Source organism: Mus pahari, chromosome 17 (genome assembly GCF_900095145.1).
Source record: "Mus pahari chromosome 17, PAHARI_EIJ_v1.1, whole genome shotgun sequence".
Lineage (NCBI taxonomy): Eukaryota > Metazoa > Chordata > Mammalia > Rodentia > Muridae > Mus > Mus pahari.
Genome location: NC_034606.1, coordinates 20,817,604 through 20,836,678, shown reverse-complemented (window position 1 = coordinate 20,836,678; position 19,075 = coordinate 20,817,604). Strand labels below are relative to the sequence as shown.

Below are 19,075 nucleotides of genomic sequence, written 5' to 3'. Positions count from 1 at the left end.
TGCTGTGTGATTTGGAGAAAGAATGAGAAAACAGATCTTAAAAAAAAACTGTGGCCCCGGGGAGCCCAAGGGACAAAACTGCATTGTGTTTCTTTGGGGGAGAGAGGAGAGGGATTGCTGGGTCAGAAGAGAATGCTGTTTTTATTGGAGGCAAATACTGTCTTTAAAGCCTTCTTTTTCACCCTCACTAAGGCTGACTGTGACAGGGGACCAGGTCCTTGGCCTGAGCATGCTGCTCTGACAGCCCACAGCGGGTCTTTCCACTGTGCCGAAAAAGGAACTAATTTTCTGCTTCCTTTAAGTGATAGTGGCAGGAATCGATGCTATTTCTTTAAAGACTGCATTATTTTCAAACTTGACCTTTTTTTTGGGGGGGGGGAGATGGATCATCAAAGTACCAGCCTGGGACCCTGTGTCCATATTAATAAGTGCTCCTGTCACAGGCAAGTCACTTGTAATGTCTCAAGCCCTCAGCAATGAGCATCGGTTTAGAAGACTTTATTTTCTAGATTGTTAAAAATAAATAATAAAAAACCATTTCCTCCATCCTGTTTTATCTCCTATTAAATGCATGTGATCTCTACCAGAAAACTTGAAAAGTATGGATTAAATGCATTAGTCCCTGAAAACATTGCTCATATAATAAATTACTTCCATATGTTGTAGGGAATAGATACCAGACAAGTCATATCATTATTACTTCTGGAAAACTAGGGTACTACTGATCAATTAGCATTAAACATACTACAGAATACTGCTTCTTGAGTTGTTTAATAGAAAGTATTTGAAGCCTTAGGGTATATAGTGACAGTTCACTTCATCTCTGTGCAGCTTAGTTTTAGGGCACCACACAGTTTATATCTGAGTTTCAGGACTTCAGTAGACTTATGTGACTTTTATTCTTAAGCTTTCTTTTGATACAGCTTGCCTGCTGTCTACATTTCTGGGGTTCACTTCTGTTTAAGTAGAAAAGACAAAAGGTTCCTTTGAGAAATCGGGAAAGGCAGGGTATAGACTATCTTTTTAGTTACTAACTACACTTGACAGGGGGAAATCTCCTAAATAGTACTAGTGATAGATGGTTCTGACTACCAGCAAAGCTTTTGCATCAGAGAACACTGGGTGAATCTTTTTCTACACTTTAAAAAATAAAAGTCAAGAGAGAAAGCACGCTAGGATTTATTTATTTACTTATCTATTTATTTATCTATTTATTCATTTATTTTACAGCATTCTTGGGCTTTAAAGAAATCCTGCAAATTCAGTGCTATCAGGTGTTTCACAAACAAGAAACGCAATGACTGTTCATTTATATGTAGCCAGAGCAAGAACCATCCTTCAAAAGCATGCAACTTCTTATTTAGTCCCGGTAGCTCCTCAGGGCTCCTGGGCCACAGCTGAGAATATTTCCATGCATGAATACTCTCATTGCTACACTTTGAACTGAGGCGTCTGCTCCAAGGCTGTGACCATGGAAAGAAACTTATAATTAATTAACTAGTACACTTCTTAGCTGGATTTATTGTTAGGACCTGATGGCCTATGAGAAGCAGGAGGGGAATGAGAACTCTTTCAGATCCTGGGATGTGTAGGAGGTGTGAAGTGACCAGAGTGAGTTATAAAGCTTGGGAAAGGGACACTAAGGTCAGCAGGGTGGCAGAAATAGAATTTTAAAAGAAAAAATAAGTGCAGTTGAGTTGGATATCTTCATTTAAACCTCCGATGTGGTCACTCTGTTTATCTATAAAATGGAAAGAAAATGTGTGTGCATTGTCTGCACAGTTGTCTGCACACAGGCATGCACATGAATGGAGCTTGCCTAGAGTTGTTCAGGAGTCTGCGTGACAGAAGCTATATGTCCTTCAATACTCTTCCAGTCCCCAGGTAGCCATGGGCACTCTTTGAAATAGAAGCCATGTGACTCTTGACTGACAAAATGGCATTTGTGAACTTGGGAACACTTGGCTACTAAAAATTTGATAACTCGGTCTAATTTATCGCCATTTTTCTTGGCTTGAAAGGCAAGTTTAAGAGCACGCGAGTGACGAATCTGTGGGTAAATATGAGACGGAAAGCTGACAACTTTATTGGAGAATACAAAGTGATGTTAGGGATGAGGAGCCTCTTGGTCCTTGATAATTTCAGGAGTCTCAGTGTACAGTTGAGAGCACATTCAATTACATTCCAGCAGAATGCAGGAAGATCTGGAACGGAGAGACGATCAGCCATCAGTCTGTCAGGACAGTGACCAAGTGGGGTGTACTGCACGGTGTGACTGCATGTTAGACTGAATACAGAATTTGGGGAAGTTTGAGTCAATGGAATGAGATTGCCTGAGTTAGGACTCAGTGACGCCATTGGCTTTGCAGTTGATTGTAGAGTGGGGCTCAGGGAGGTGATTTCTCTCTCTCTCTCTCTTTTTTTTAAACACAGCTGAGAATTCTCAATAATGTTTCTATATCTGAAACTTCAGTGTGCGTTGTTCAACATAATTATTTTTCTTTTCGTTTTTTTTTCTTGTTTTTTTCTTTTATCGAAAATAGATTTTTTTTTTTTCATACAGAACATTCCAATTATGGTTTCCCTCCCCCGACTCCTTTTAAATCCTCCCCACCTCCTCTCCCATCTGAATCCACAGCATTTCTGTTTATTCCTTAGAAAACAGAGGCATCTAAATAATAATAATAAAGTAAGATAAAACAGGCAAGCAAATAAGCATAGGACAAAACAAACAGAAGAAAAAAGAGCCAAGGAAAAAGCATGTGAAACATAAAGATGCACACACACACACACACACACACACAAGAATCCCATAAAATCACAAGATTTTTAAACTGATAAAAATCAACCAGTCTTTCAAAATCGTGATTGGAAGACAACACCCAAAATTTACAGCCTCTATAAAATTAGAAAACTCTTTAATTACTTAAGTTAGCGCTTTACTAATGAGTGCAGTACTTAGTTAACGGCTATAATTAACTTAGCTAATGGTTATAATTCCAAGAGTAGGGAGCCTGAGACAGGAAGGTCGCAAATTTGAGGCTCTTCTGGACTACTCTGAGAGACCCGGTATCAACCAATCGAATCCAACAAATAACCTTTTTTCTGTTAGATAAATAACACAGTTGTGCTGTGATGATCTAAAAATCTTAGCCACGTAGCAGCTCCCTGACAGGCAAGGCACCGGTTTCATTCTTCAATTAGAAGATAGATTTTTACAGCAAAATGCCATAAGACTGGTGAGTGGTATGTACGTCAGAGAAGGTGGATGACGAGGCTTTTGCGTTCTGAATGAGAGTCAGAGAGGTGTCCGATTAAGCGTTTGCACTCTGTTTGGGATGGGGCTGGTAGCTTCATTTGTAGTTGATAGTCAACAAACAGCACCTGGTTGGAAGTGACAGGGTTCTTGTTTGCAGGCAGGTTTGCAAATTATTCAGATTTATGTAATTAACTACATTGAGAGCTATTTAAAGGGTCTAGAGATTAATTTAAAAATGTTAAGTTTCCATTTAAATGACAGAATTCTGTTTTCCTGTAGTTGGTGAAGTCTTTCTACATATGAATATATTGTGTTTAATGACACAGTGTTTCCGGAGGGCAGATGTTTGAGAACTTGCCAGGTGGACCCGTTTATCCATTTCTGCCTCTCTCACCTACCTCCAGAGGACATCTCCCCACCAACCCCTGAGATCTGGCCCAGCAGCTATGAAGAGGGGAGACCAGAAAGTTCTATACTTAGGAAGCAGTGAAAGCTGCCACAGAGATCTGTGTATAAACTCGTGCTTGCTAAGGGATGATGTGAAAGCCCTCAGAAAGGGGGTGAGGGGCAGCTCAGTCAAGAAAGGACAATGAGAAGGAATGAGTTAGGTACTCCAAAAGAGGGAGGTGAAAGCATTTCAGCTTCTGGCGGAGTGGCGGAGTGATGCGGAGTGGCGCAGTGGCGCGGAATGGCGCGGAGTGATGCGGGGTGGCGCAGTGGCGTTCTGCATACTGTCCACAAGCCCCAAGTCTTTGCTAGCAGGTTACACTTGAGACTGGACAGCAGACAGAAGGGTAACTGTTTTTATGCTTTTGAGAGAAGAAGCTGGCATAAGAACAGCCACCACAATTTCAGGGCTTTGTTTTCAGCAGACACCTGGGCTGAACATCCAGAAGAGAAGTCAGTGATTGACAGGGACCGGCATGCAACTCTGCCAGTGGGACCAACCTGGCAGAAGAAACTTAAGTTCGTCCAGCTTTAGGCTAGGCAAACACTTGAAACACTTGAAATTTTAAATAACCACCACTCTTACTGGCCAGTTTTGAACTTTCCACTTAACAAGATGATGTGGAGAAAAATATGATTGAGAGTATAGGACAGAGCTGGCTCTGATGACAGCCCCTGTCATCAGTTAGGCTCTTCCCAATAGTCCAATTAAATTGTCACTAGACTGTGGTTTTTATATGTCTGCAGATCAGATAATACCAGAGGCTTACAGCTTGCTCATGCTCATTCTGTCTCTGTCTCTGTCTGTCTCTGTCTCTGTCTCTGTCTCTCTCTCTCTGTCCCTGTCTCTCTCTCTCTCTCTCTCTCTCTCTCTCTCTCTCTCTCTCTGTGTGTGTGTGTGTGTGTGTGTGTGTGTGTGTGGACAGCAAAATAAATATCCTAGAAAAAGGATTTTACTTAACAATTTGAAATAATCTCACCCATTCCTATCTGAACTGCAGATTTGAAATAAAGAGATTATAATTTACATTTGTGTTTGGTTAAACCATGAAATTATACTTTGGTGAGACAGAACGCTGTGCACTGTGTATAGTGTATATACATTTTAAAATTCAAAGTCCCTCCAAAATGATTTATATAGAAAAACACGTTTGCTTTTTAAATTTAAAGAACAGATTTCATCTCTAAAAGAAAAACAGGGTCCTGTGAAAATGTAGCTTTAAAAAAAAAATAGTTAATTTTCCTTTTATGCATACAGTATTCTGCTGGGAATTGAACTCAGGACCCCTGGAAGAACAGCCAGTATTCTTAACCTCTGAGCCATCTCTCCAGCCCACAACGTTATAGCTTAGAGACAGTTTATAATTTGAATGTTGTAGGAGTGCCTGCATGTGCCTCCACCGCGTGTCCTCTTGTCTCAGCACTTGTGGATGCTTTCTGTTGGCTTGCTTTTTCATCATCCTTCTGTGATTTGCATGGCTGCCTTGGCAACAGTGGAAACTATGGGGTGGCAACAGTTGGCTGCCATGTCGTTTTCCTCCCCTCAGTGAGTTACAGAACTGCATGCAGTGCTTATGCCGTTCCTCTGATTGGGGTCAAATAAAGGAGGGTCTACATTGAAAATCTGGGGAATGTCATGGAAGGCCCTTTCCATATTTGCATTGGATCAACTCTAATAAAAGACAAGTCTTCAAAGGGTCTAGGGCTAGGGGGGTGACTCAGAGGGGAGGGGCTTTCCACTTAAGCTCAAGTGACCAGTGTTCATGGAGCCCACGTAAAGGGGCAAGGAGAGAGCCAGCTTCATGAAGTTTTCATCTGACTTGCACATGTGTGGCACCGCATGTGTATCTGCCCACATGCATGGCACCCACATGGATAGGATAATCATAAATAAAACTCCCCACAAAGAAAGCAAAATTCAAAAACCAAAACAATCCATCCTTAGGCTGGGGGTAGGGAGAAGGACACAGACCCTGGTGAGGAATATTTTAAAAAGCCAGTTTACAGAGGTTGACTTGTAGAATGACCAGGGCTATGCTTGTTCTGACAGTAGGGAGATGGGCTGGAACAGAGCCTGGAAAGGCAAGACAATTGTTATTCAAGATGCTGTTTATTTGTTTGTTTGGTTTATTTACTGATGTTGTTATTTTGAGGTAGGGCCTCACTAAGTACCCCTGGCTGTCCTGGAACTCGTTCTGTAGCTCATGCTGGCCTTGAATTCCGAGTTCCGCCTGCCTCTGCCTTCCAAGTGCTGGGACTAAAGGCGTGAGCCACCATGTTTGGCTCTCTCTCTCTCTCTCTCTCTCTCTCTCTCTCTCTCTCTCTCTCTCTCTCTCTCTCTCCCTCTCTCTCTCCCCCACCCCTCCAAGGAACCACAGCTCAAGTTTCTTGGGGTTATTAGATTAGAAAGGTTCTTACATGGCTCAGACCATCTTTTCATTTTCCTTTCTGTTATTCTCAGCTTAATTTGCCACTGTTATCGGAGAATGAGTGAATTTTGGCCCATGCCTCTCCTGATTCACACAGGAGCTCGCTCCTCACTGAAGCTGCTGATAGTCCAATCTTGCACATCTTTCCCGGGATGTACCTCTGCAGTATAGATGCAGCTCTGACAGTTGCCTTCATGGAAATCTTGGCGAGAAGGACCAAACCTGATAAGGCAAACGGTTGAGTGGGATTCAATGCTTTCTCAAGACAGCAAGGGGCACAGTGAGAGAATGACTGTTACTGTAAGAAAACATGGACAAAATCACCTTGCTAGGATGGTCAAAGAATGATTACAACCCAGCTTAGGATGCAGTCAGGGATTTCAGAGGTAAAGAAAGATCCAAGGAAGAGATTTTGGTGAGGACCACACACATGGGTCATAGACAATAAGAAGCTTTCAAATAAATACTGGCTGGGACTCCATGAAGAAGATATGACAGGATGAGCAAAGGTTTCATTGTCTCATTGTCTCAGCCATTAGAGTTGCTGGGCCTATTTACAGACATAGCTCAACGGGAGTGATCACTGCTTGAATCTATTAGACATTGGTTTGAATGATAATATCTAAGCACTACCCTTAAACAAAGAACATTTATTCAATTACAAGTTTTTCATTATTTTTCCCTTTTGCTAGGTTTTTTTTTTTTCTTCTATTTTTCCTTTTTGTCTGCCATGGTTTCTTATGGCTCGGCGTGTACAGTTGATAGGTTGGCCAAAATCAACAGAAAAATGTGGTTTGTGGAGCAGAGGTAAGACACTGCATTGGAAACAGACATAATTTTTTAAAAACTGAATTGATGTGGTTTGTATTTATTTCACCATCCCTGAATCAACTGTGAGAAAGCATTTCACATCTCACGGTCTAGTGAATCTGTTTGCTTAATGTCAACTGATCTGATGCCATAAAGGCCAGAATTGGGTGACTCTGATTACTCTGATTAAAGGGGCAGTTGACTAAGGGATGAACTACATATTCAAATAAATGGCATGGGTACATCTAAAACTGTCATTTAATATTTGTTCTTGGGCACCTTGATTTTAAATGAGATAATATATGTGTTGCGAAACCCAGTCAATTCTAAATGTAGAATTTACAAATATGTTATATTTGTAACATATTTGCTAAGACATATATGTGTGTATACACACACACACACACACATATATTATGATATATATTTCATCCACCTATATACATGGAAAATAGAATACAATAAACTGAAAGGCCAGGCAATCATCTGATTTCATAAAATGTTACACATATCAAACTAGAGGATGTTTTTTGAAGTGCAGTTTTAAAATAAATCAAACTCTCAGTATTTGGCTTTGTTTCTGGGCCTCATGCACAGTATTGATGAATTTATTTCCTAGTACCAATCACAATTATTTACCTCCAGAACGTACTTTTCTATCCTGTCACCAAATTACTTTTTCCCTTGACCACCTTTCTATTTTTGTGTTTATTTCTCAGTAAGATTGTCTATCTTCCCAACTTTGTAGAATTATTGGTATTTTTCTCTGTGAGCATATTGAATATTTAGGTTTAGGATGAATTAGTACTTTTCTTTTCTGTTATTGATATTTTTGTCTTTAAAGTTGGGTGCCCTATGACTTACCTAGATTTTTCTAAAATTGTGTTTTTCAAAAGCTTTAGTATAATCTTCTTTAAGATGACTGAATTTCTAATTGTGTGTGTTCATGTGAATGCAGTGTGTGTGTGTGTGTGTGTGTGTGTGTGTGTGTGTGTGTGTGTGTGCTCGAGCATATGCACGTGCGCATGCACACATGTGAATTCAGTACTGGTTGAGGCCAGAGAAAGGAGTCAGATCTCCTGGGGTTAGAGTTATAGTTAGTTATGAGTTACCTAATACGAGTGTTCCAAACCAAACTTAAGTCCCCTGTAGGAGCAGCATGTACCCTTAATCCTGAACCATCTCTTAGGCACCTATTTTATCTTTTTATCTTTCTTTTTTGAGGAGATGAGGAACCAGCCTCAGCTCCTAGACTATTCTTGACGGTAGGTTCTGCATATGTATTATTAAATTCATATCTTGATATTTTTTTAGTTGGGTGCTATTATGAGTAGACATTTCAGTTAAGTCTCAATCATAAATTGCCCACACATGATAAATTGGACCAATTTTCATCATATTATATTCTTTCTTTTATTAAACTTTGGTTGGCTTTTGAGATTTTAAGATTATATCATATTCAAACAGTGATGGGGTTAGTTTTTGCCAAGTGGCAGGTGTGTTCCAGTAATACCAGATAGACATGGATTTTATGGTGAGAAGAGATTGGGCAAATGCTCTGTTCTGATCATATGTGTTCAGACTGGTTTCAAACATGCATGTTCACATTTCCTAATATGTTTGGCCGTGGTGATAGCTTTTCATTCCAAGTCTTGCTATGCAGCCCAGGCTGGCCTTGAATCCTCTTCTCTCTCCTGAGTGCTTGCTTATAGGCGTACCATTCCCAAGCTCAGCTAGCAGTACGGAGTTTAAAGTGGGAAATGAAATCTTATTTTAATAGCGGCACATTACATATGTGTAGTACTAATAATTGTAATCATGAGTAGAGCCGACGTTTGTTCTTCTGTATATGCATGCTATCCTGACATGCATTTCACACAGGTTATTTCATTCAGTTCTCATTTCAATCTGGAATTGGTTTTTTGAGTCTCCCATTTTACAGATAAGGAAACTGTGGTTTACGTAAGTTGGGCAACGTGCTTGAGGTACCCAGGGAGCAGGCACTGAAGCCAGGCTGCTCATCCAGAGCTTTGACTGCATTTCCACCTCAATTGCTTCTAAGTGACACTCTTGCATTGGTGACATGGCTAGTCTCTAAGATGCTGTCTTTCGTCTCTTATTTGAATGGCAGTGTTATCTGACTCTCCATGGACCAACACATCTGGATCCTGCAAAGGCAGATGCTTTGAGCTTCAAGAGGTTGGACCTCCTGACTGTCGGTGTGACAACCTATGTAAGAGCTACAGCAGCTGCTGCCATGATTTTGATGAGCTCTGTTTGAAAACAGGTATGTGACTCTGGAAAACTCTCACCTCTAGAAAAAGGCTCAGCGATACCTAGCTGTTAGGCATCTCTGCTTTGGCCTTTTCTCATAGAGGGTTTTAGTTCATTTCTCGAATGACTGATGGTTGTATGGAGACGTACTTAGTAGGAATAACTTGGCTCAACCATTCTTGGCCCAGTCAAAGAAGGCACTTTCCAATTGCAGGTACCGTAGACTGAAAGTTCTAGGTTTAAAACCAACTCTCTGTATTCTGTGCAAATGGAAAACATTTATGGAATCAGTCTGGGGTCTTTTGCTCTGGGCGGCTTTGAAATCTTCTTCTAAAAATTTCCTGATTTTATTTATCCTGTAGTGGAATGGTCATTAGAACCTATGAAAGCTCACGAGTCAAGGGAAAAGTAAGCTTTGTGATTTTCTTATCACACTTACTCTGTTTTCAAAGCCAGTTTTAGATAGGGCTTTTTGGAGCATCTTCCATATTCATTACCATGTCTCTGTCCCTGGAAAAACCTCATGCGATAAGAAGAATGGCAAGAATCCCTGCTTTGAACACTGGAAACTGGTTTCTTAGCTCCCTTGACAAATTATTACTTCTGTGCACGGGTGGTATTTTGGAAAGCCCAACTTACCCATTGCTATTTGTCTGATCTTTTTGATGAGACATTATTGCCTTAGTTCCTGATTTATTGGAAAATCAGCATAAACTCCCTGACTAACTGGGACTTATTTTCCCTACAGTCTGTAAAATATAAGGGCCTCATTAGGTTGCTTTTTTGCATAATGCATTTTCTAGGCATGTAGACACATTTTTGTTATGGATTTCTTGTAGAGTTTCTACCAGGTGCAGCTGTGGTTCTGTAAGCTTAGAGCTGAGGCTCTTGTACATCGACTGTATGGTTGGACTAGACATCTCTCAGAGCTCTTTGACCCTAAGACACAAGTGCAAACCTGCAACCTGTGTCTGATGTGCACTGAGGATTTTAGAACCTTTCATGTGGAGCATCTTGTCCCCAGTAAGTTAAGCCAACCTTCCAACTTTCTGCTCTGAAAACTCTGCAAAACGTAACGCGTCTGTAATTCTAGCTTAGTTCTCTTTGAATATAGCTCACGCCATTCTTCCTAGGTTAATACTGACTATAACAACATTCTGTAAAGCACATTATTCTCTGATGTCTAAAGCCAACATGTATTGAATGTGGAAGAATCAAATGTCAAATAACAATAAAAAGTTGAAAGGGAAAAAGAACGTTTCTTCTTGAGGGTCTGCTATACCAATACAGGAAGCAAGCCTAAGATTTCAGTATAAACTCTCTTTGCTTAGGGTGTCTGGATATTGTATGTAAATATATATGTGTATTTATATACACAATCATGTGGGAGGCAGTGTTTTTAAAGAACACTATGCTTTCAAATGGCAGCATAGCATTCCATGAAACAACTGGGACAGAATTCATTGACTGTTCCACCTCTGTCTATTCAGTCACCTAGCAAGGGCTCCTCTTGGCAGAATGTCACGAAGGAACAGCCTTGTTTTAGAAGAATATCATTGCTTCTACCGAGTACCCGCCTTAGAGGATGAAGGCTTGAAGTGTCCGAGTGTGCCTCAGTTTAGGGATGTTCTCTGTGATGCTTTACCAGTAGGCTTTTGTTGCTCCTTCCCCACCTTCGCTTCTCTTCCTATGACTGAATGATGGCAGCTTGTTGGTTACATGCATGTGGTCTGTCTTTCTGACTTAGATATGAGTTCCAGGAAGACGGCGGTCCTGTCTTTGGCACTTCACTATACTCTTAGCACCCAGAGGATGGGAAGCAATGAGACAGACCAATTATGGGAATTGAGAAAACTAAACACATGGACTGTCCATGAAATCTCCTTACGCTACAGTCCTCGATTTCAAGAATCAAAGATCATTTCCACCACCATCCTAAAGGCATTTTAATAAATCTTCATTGGTCAGCTAGAATGTGGTGGTTAATCTCACAGTCTTATATCTGAGGTGAAATAGAATAGTGACTGATAACATTTGTAAAAAAATTTTAATTGTTTAAAAAAAAAATCAATTAAAGCCGGGCGTGGTGGCGCATGCCTTTAATCCCAGCACTCGGGAGGCAGAGGCAGGTGGATTTCTGAGTTCGAGGCCAGCCTGGTCTACAAAGTGAGTTCCAGGACAGCCAGGGCTACACAGAGAAACCCTGTCTCAAAAAACCAAAAAAAAACCAAAACAAAACAAAAAAATCAATTAAAAATATGACCTTAGCACTCTGATAAAAGTGAAAAGTTTCCCTTTTTGAATGTTTCTTTGAAGAACTGAACCCTAACCTATCACTCAGTTGGGAGTGATATTTCCTTTTACTTTATCTCTGTTTACCTCCCTAGGAGACCTTATGTAGATGGCTGTTTTGGTTGGTCGGGATTTTGAGGGCATTAATACTTCTCTATGTTCTTTCTCTTTGTGGCACCCAGGGCCATTCTTGAAGGGTGGGGACCCTTTGTTTGACTTTCTGGGTTTTGTCTTTGTATGAGAACTCAGTTGTGCTATGAGTTCCCCTCTGCTTTGAAAAACCAGAAACTCATCCTATCTGTAAGTTCTGTAAGTTCTCCAAATGCCTTCTCGGCCTCTGGCTGACTCAGGTTTTTGCAAACAGATTCAACGATGTGGGCTTCTGGCTCTTTTGGTTGGAAGCCCTTGTAAGCAACTGTGGCCTCTGTCATTTGGTTTATGTGCGGCAGTGGTAAGAGTGTTTCCTTGTGTTGATTGCAGCTCGAGGCTGGGAGTGCACCAAAGACAGATGTGGGGAAGTGCGAAACGAGGAAAATGCGTGTCACTGCACAGAAGACTGCTTGTCCCGCGGGGACTGCTGTACCAACTACCAAGTGGTCTGCAAAGGTACCTGCTTTTAGACTGCCTGAGACATTAAACTCTGGGCATACACTGAGCATCCTGGATTCTCTGGCTATAACACCACCTTGGGTGTTGAAATTTAGATGTCAGAAAGAATTGTAGTTTTTTTGATTTACTTCTTTTATGTGTGTGAGGGTTTCACCTGCATGAATGAATATATATGCATCGTGTGTGTGTGTGTGTGTGTGTGTGTGTGTGTGTGTGTGTGTGTGTGCGCGTGCGTGCGTGTGTGTGTGCAGTGCCTGTGAATGTCAGAAGAGGGCATCAGATTGTCTGGAACGAGATTCACAGATGGTTGTAAGCCACCATGTAGGTGCTGGATCTAAACTTGAGTCCTTTGAAAGAGCAACAAGTGTTCTTTTTTTGTTTATTTTTTTTATTTATTCTTTTTTTTTTTTTTTCAAGACAGGGTTTTTCTGTGTAGCCCTGGTTGTCCTGGAACTCACTCTGTAGATCAGGCTGGCCTCGAACTCAGAAATCCACCTGCCTCTGCCTCTCAAGTTCTGGGATTAAAGGTGTGTGCCACCACTGCCCAGCGCAACAAGTGTTTTTAACCACTGCACTGGAACATTTCTCCATCCTCTGAATTATGGAATATTTTTAATATTTTTTCTTAGTTGTCTTCTGAATGTCATTGTTTTGAAGCAACAAAAAGCAAATCAATATTTCAAAATTAGATAAACAAGATGTTTCTAAACTTTCTGTCTTGGTTAATATCAGGTTTCTTAGCACAAGAGCCTAGAATTTGTTCCATGAAGTTTATTGAGAAAATGCTCTATAGGAAATCTATGTGTGAAGTTCAGGGAGTTGGGATTGGGATTGGCAGTACAAGCTGTCATAGGTGAGTCTCACCTTGGCTTGTATGGTAGCTAACCTGACATGGTGTGGAATCACCCAGGAGATGGGTCTCTTTAAATGCTTATGGGGGAATTAATTTGATTCCTCGATTGCTTTAGTTGATGTGGAAAGACCAGATTCTCAAAAACCTTGTTTAGATTTTTAAATTTCATTTTATGTATATGAGAAGTTTGCCTGAATGCATGCCTGGCTACCATGGAGGTCAGCAGAGGGTGTTAGATCCCCTGGAATTGGAGTGATGGATGGTTGTAAGTTACCATGTAGGTGCTAGAAACTGAGTCCCGGTCCTCTGAAAGAATAGTAATTGCTCCTAACCAGTCAGTAGTCTCTCCAGCCTCCAAGACACATATTCTTTTTTTTTTTTTTTTTTAAGATTTATTTATTTATTTTACGTATATGAGTACTCTATCTGCATGTATACCTGCATGCCAGAAGAGGGCATCAGGTCACATTATAAATGGTTATGAGTCACCATGTGGTTGCTGGGAATTGAACTTGGGACATCTGGAAGAGCAGCCATCTCTCCAGCCCCCAAGACACATACTCTTAAAATAACGTGTATAGAATTTGTTGATAGTTTCACACACTGTGTATAGTGCTGTTTTCTGCAGTTTTTCCACTCACTTTCACCTGCCCTCCTATTCTCCCCTCCCTGGAAGGACATTTCCCACATTTACATCAATTTGTTTTGTTTTGAGTCCCACTGAATAAAAACCATGTCTAACTCTGTGACTTAGGTTTACCTGCCCCTCCCCTAGAATTCAGCAGCAGCCAGTGGGTCACTCTGGTTCCCTCTCAGGCTGATGCTTAACTGTTGCCAACCTCAGGCTTGCGCAGGCTCATTACAGGCAACTGCAGTCTCATGGGACCTTTGACTGCACTGGCTCTTCCATGCTCTGAGGACAACATTTTACAGCTCTTCTTTCTATCTTGTATATTCTTATGTTCTTGTCACACCTTCTTCCACAATGTTCCTTGAGATCTAGACTGGGTAGTAGGAGCATTTAACCAGGAAGATCCATTTTCACTGTGGGCTGATACATTCCCTGGGCAGGACCTCCTGGACCGTATACAGTGGAGCTGAGTACTAGCATGCAGTATTTGGCTCTGTGCATTCTAAGTGTGAACAAGGTGAGGCAGGCTGCTCCAAACCCTGCCTGCCTTCCTTCCCTTCCTTGATCCATGAGCTGATGTTATTTTCAGGCTCTTTTATCATAGCAGCAGTGAAAGAGACTCTGAGACAGAGAGTAAATCACAGAGTCATTTGAAGCACTGGAGTGTGATTTCTGTTCCCAGTGCATGTAAGCGTTTTGCCAAGACCCCAGCAGCAGCCCAGGACTCAGTGTGCTTGCGAGTGAAGACACTAAAGCATCAACAGATCCAGTTATACCCAAAGCTTTACTATAGTATGTATGCATACATACCATAGTATGTATATATGTATGTATGTTGATGGTAGAATACAATGCTTTTTTGATATTAGTGGTCTGTGGCCTCCAGAAAACAAAAGGTACATCTCCTGATACGAAAGCGTTTCAGGGACCACACCAGTCACTTAAAGGTGTTTAAAGCAAAAAAAAAAAAAAAAAAAAAAACCCATGGCTTTTAATCTATAGGTTACATCATCTCTTATTTCCTCAATTTAGTCTTTTTCCTGGCACAGAATGTTTATAAAGCATTTCTGTTAAATGACTTCAGGTAATGGACAGGGAGATAGCGTGTGCAAGACCCTGAATTAAACCCCTAGTTAAGATATAAAGGGGTGTGTGTGTGTGTAGAGATGGCTCAGTGGTTAAGAACACTAGGTGTTCTTCGAGAGGACTTGGGTTCAATTCCCAGCATCCACATGGCAGCTCACAACTCTTTGTAACTCCAGTTTAGGGAGCTCTAATTCTAATATCCTCACATGCAGGCAAAACACCCATGCACATGAAATTAAAAATAAATTATTATTATTATTATTATTATTATTATTATTATTATTATTATTTGGTTTTTTTGAGACAGGGTTTCTCTGTGTAGCCCTGGCTGTCTTGGAACTCACTCTGTAGACCAGGCTGGCCTTAAACTCAGAAATCCGCCTGCCTCTGTCTCCCAAGTACTGGGATTATAGGCGTGCGCCACCACTGCCCAGCAATAAATTATTTTTAAAAGAAAGAAAGAAAAGGTTTGGAAGTTGTTTTTGTAAGGTATAAATGGATCTGGAAACCTTCCTGGCCCATTGGAAAGTTTCCTCTACTCTAAGAGTTATACTTTTATTTTGAAGTTCATTCATCAAGAATTTATTTCTCCTTTTCTTTTAATCTTTATGCAGTAAATATAACGGGAAAGCACAAAGTCTACAAGGAGAAAAGCCCTGGATATCATTCGTCACTGAATGGTGACAGGTTAAGGCCATTTTTGGTGGTCTGGATGCTTATTTTAATACTTTGTGAGCCTCACGTGGCTGCCCTAGGTTACTTGTGCTTGGTAAAGCTAATTTAGTTTACTTCCTAGCCTACATGCTCATCCAACAGCTAAATGGTTCCGGGCTGCGGAAGACTTCCAGTGTTCTTTACATGGGAGAAGTTTCTGTGGGATATTGGTCACAATTTTTATGACTGTTCGATATGTAATTTTTGTCTGTCTTAGAGAAACTTAAGGTAAATTCTTATGGATAGTTTTTCCCCCAAAGAATAGCATCTCCATATTTTTTATGTTGCTATATCAAAATATCAGAGGGTGGGTCTTTTTATGGATATGATCACTCACACTGTAGAGGCCTCCTCTATTGGAAGTCCCCTTCTGTTTGACCTCTAATGATGACTATTGGGCTACATTGTACCAAGGCATAGTCTATCACAAGGAAGGAAGATGTTTCATTCTTGTGGGATCCAATGAAGTTCCAAGAGACATGAATCAGTTCCTTGTGAGAATGGTGCTCCCACAACTCTCTTTCCACTAGGCTCTGCCTCTTAAAGATTCTGCCACTTTAAGCACTGCCATATTAGAGATGGATGCTGCAGTTCCTGGATTTCTGGGTATAAACCACAACAGAACCCTAATTTAATATCAACATTGGACTGAGGAAGTAATGCTTCAGTGAAAATATGAGGTCCTGAATTCAGGTCCCTTAGAATCTGCCATGTAAGAAGCTAGGCAAGGTGATAGATGAAGACGGTCAGATCCTGGGGTCTCATTGGAGTCTAGCCACTCCACAAACTTCAGGTTCAGTGAAAGACCTTGTCTCAGAGAATCAGATGGATAGTGTCTTAGTTAGGGTTGTATTGCTGTAAAGGTAATTCTTGTACAGAAAAACATTTAATTGTGGCTGGCTTAGAGTTTCAGAAGTTTAGTCTATTATCATCATGGCAGGAAGCATGGCAGTGTGGAGGCAGACATGGTGCTGGAGAAGCCAGGAGTTCTTCTCTAGATCTTGATCTGCAGACAACCAAGAGGAGATTGTGTGCCACACTGGACACAGCTTGAGCATGAGAATTGAAATCTGGCCCCCACAGTGACGTACTTCCTCCAACAAGACTGTGCCTCCTAATTGTGCCACTTCCTACGGGCTAAGCATCCAAACACATGAATCTATGGGGGCCAGACCTATTCAGACCACCACAGATAAGTGACAGAAAGACACCTGACATAGACCCGTAGCCTCCACACATGCAGGGCTTATGTTTTCAGATTGATCTTGATGCAAGGTAAGAGGGAGAGACAGTTTGGCTTTTGATGTGTAAATCCAAGACTATACACGTGCTCATCAGAAAAGTCTTGTAACATTTTATCGGTTATCCTTGGATATTATTATAACAACATAAGCCTTTTCCCCTCCAGAAGGGAAGTTGTGCCATGCTTTCTATGGCTTTGAGATCTTTAGTGGCAGGGGAGAGAATGTTCCATCTAATGACCAAACAGTTTATTTTTGGAAGGAAACAAACATGAAATTTTGTCCACTGACGCCACAGTTTTTTTTTTTTTTTTTTTTTTTTTTTTTCAAATCTACAAACCATTTAGGAGCTGAAAGCTGAAATAAACACCATTTGAGGTTATTAAATCTTAGCTTTCCCACCATGTATGGGTGTACTTTAAAAGCCAGAGCAGACACTAGACTTTATTTCAGAATTTCTTTTTAGATGGTATCCCATAAACAAGTACCAAAGAGGACACAGATTCTGGCATCACACTCTTACTCTCTGGGCGGCACCTATAAATAGACGCACAATAAATGTCCCCATTTTTTTCTTGTAGGAGAATCACACTGGGTAGACGATGACTGTGAGGAAATAAGAGTTCCTGAATGCCCTGCAGGGTGAGTGTATTTTGTCCCCTGGATATTATGAAGTATTCCACATCCCCTGATAAGCCATCACAGAGGGTAAATGACTACGTTTTAAGATGGAAATTCCCTTCTCCACATAATCTTGCGTGAGCTCTTATAAATATGTTGCCCGTCAAGCTATCTCGAGAGTTTTAAAAAATAAAATAAAACTCGATTATGTGATCTTGTGTGTGTGTGTGTGTGTGTGTGTGTGTGTGTGTAAGTGTGTGTAGGGTGTGTATGCTACCACTCACGCTATAGCATGTCTGTGGAGGTTAGAAGACAACTCTGTGGAGTTGGTTCTCTCTTTCAGCCTCTATATGGCTTCCGGGGATCTGACTCAGATCGTCAGGCTTGCAGGCAAGCAAGTCAGTTGCTGAGCCATGCTGCCAGTCCTATCTTGTAGCTTTGATGTTCTTTTTCCTGTCACTGCTGTGCATGCTGGAGTCTCAGTGTCTGCTGTGGTCCACCCAAGTACATCTGCTGATCTCCGGAGGCTGCGTTTCCTGCTGCCATTCTCTGCCTTACCACTGCGCAGCCCCCACAGTAGTTTCCCCGGAGTTCTGTTCTTGCCTTTGTTAGTGCGTGAGGGAGGGAAAAGGAAAAAGGAGATGCCAGATCTTCTAAAGTTGTTATCCAAGAAGGTAGCTTCCACCAGATCAGGCAAAAATCCACTTCCCTGCTAAGGGGCTGACTTAGAGGGTGAAAGCCACATTGAGTGACACCTAGCAGCTCAAGTGTGACTAAAATTGGACACGTGTGCCTTCCAGGAAACTGTGAGACTCTGTATGCTTTTACAATGCTTGGCAGAAAATGCATTCTCAACAAATATGTTTTCATAAAGTATTTAGTCTTTAAATATTTATGTATGCATATATTCCAGCCCAGGATGCAGAATTTAAGTGTTTAGATACCTTTATTTTTCCCTCCTCTTAAGAATCATAATTAGGCATAAAAGGAAGGAGAAATAGACATCTCAACACTTAGGATGTATGGAAAGAGATGAAACAATTTCTGACTGTTTATGTAAGGCCCCTTTAAAATATGTTTTACTTGTAACATGACTTCTAAGAGACACAAGCTAAGAGTTGCTCACTTAGCTTCAAGTTATTAGAAAGAACTTTATACATAGTTCACTATTCTCTTAAGCCTGACCCTTAAAGTACCATTTCATCCATGTTTGTCTTGGATCAGTGAGTCCTTTGCTGATAGACTTTTAACAATTGTTAATAATTTAAATCACCTTGGAAACAGCTTTATAATAAACTTGAAGGAATGGTTTTATGGTGTTTAGTGGTCTAGTGGAAAGAGTGTTACTGTAGCTAATCGTACATTACTCATGTATTCATTAATTTACTAATTGATCTGATAAGTATTTATTAAAATTGGACAAGGTGGCACATGCCTATAATTGCAGCACTGAGGCACAGGCAAGAGGATTATGAATTTGAAGGCATCTTAGTCTATATAGCTAGTTCCTGGGCAGCATAAAACTCTAGAAGGGAAGCCATTAACAGATAACTAAAATACAGAGTATATGATAATGTGTATATGAATACAAAGGAGGTAGGTATATCTCAACATCATGGAGGAATTCAGAAGCGTGGGCAACTAGCATCATAGGAAAGGAAACTTGGAGCTGAGTTTTAAAAAGAAGGTGAGAACTTTTCAGGTTAAAATTTGGATAAAAGGGCTGGTGAGATGGCTCAGTGGGTAAGAGCACCCGACTGCTCTTCCGAAGGTCCGGAGTTCAAATCCCAGCAACCACATGGTGGCTCA

The 19,075-nt window shown here is 40.9% G+C and overlaps 1 protein-coding gene across 7 annotated transcripts in view; it reads left to right on the top strand.

Moving 5' to 3' along the window:
* Positions 1–19,075, top strand: part of Enpp2 (ectonucleotide pyrophosphatase/phosphodiesterase 2) — a 114,829-nt gene that overhangs the window by 36,540 nt on the left and 59,214 nt on the right. For all 7 annotated transcript variants that reach the window (XM_021217293.1, XM_021217291.1, XM_029547854.1 and 4 more), the window contains exons 3-5: positions 9,077–9,232; positions 11,992–12,117; positions 17,227–17,287. In XM_021217293.1, the coding sequence (XP_021072952.1) occupies positions 9,077–9,232; positions 11,992–12,117; positions 17,227–17,287 (343 nt within the window). The remainder of the gene's footprint in view (positions 1–9,076; positions 9,233–11,991; positions 12,118–17,226; positions 17,288–19,075) is intronic.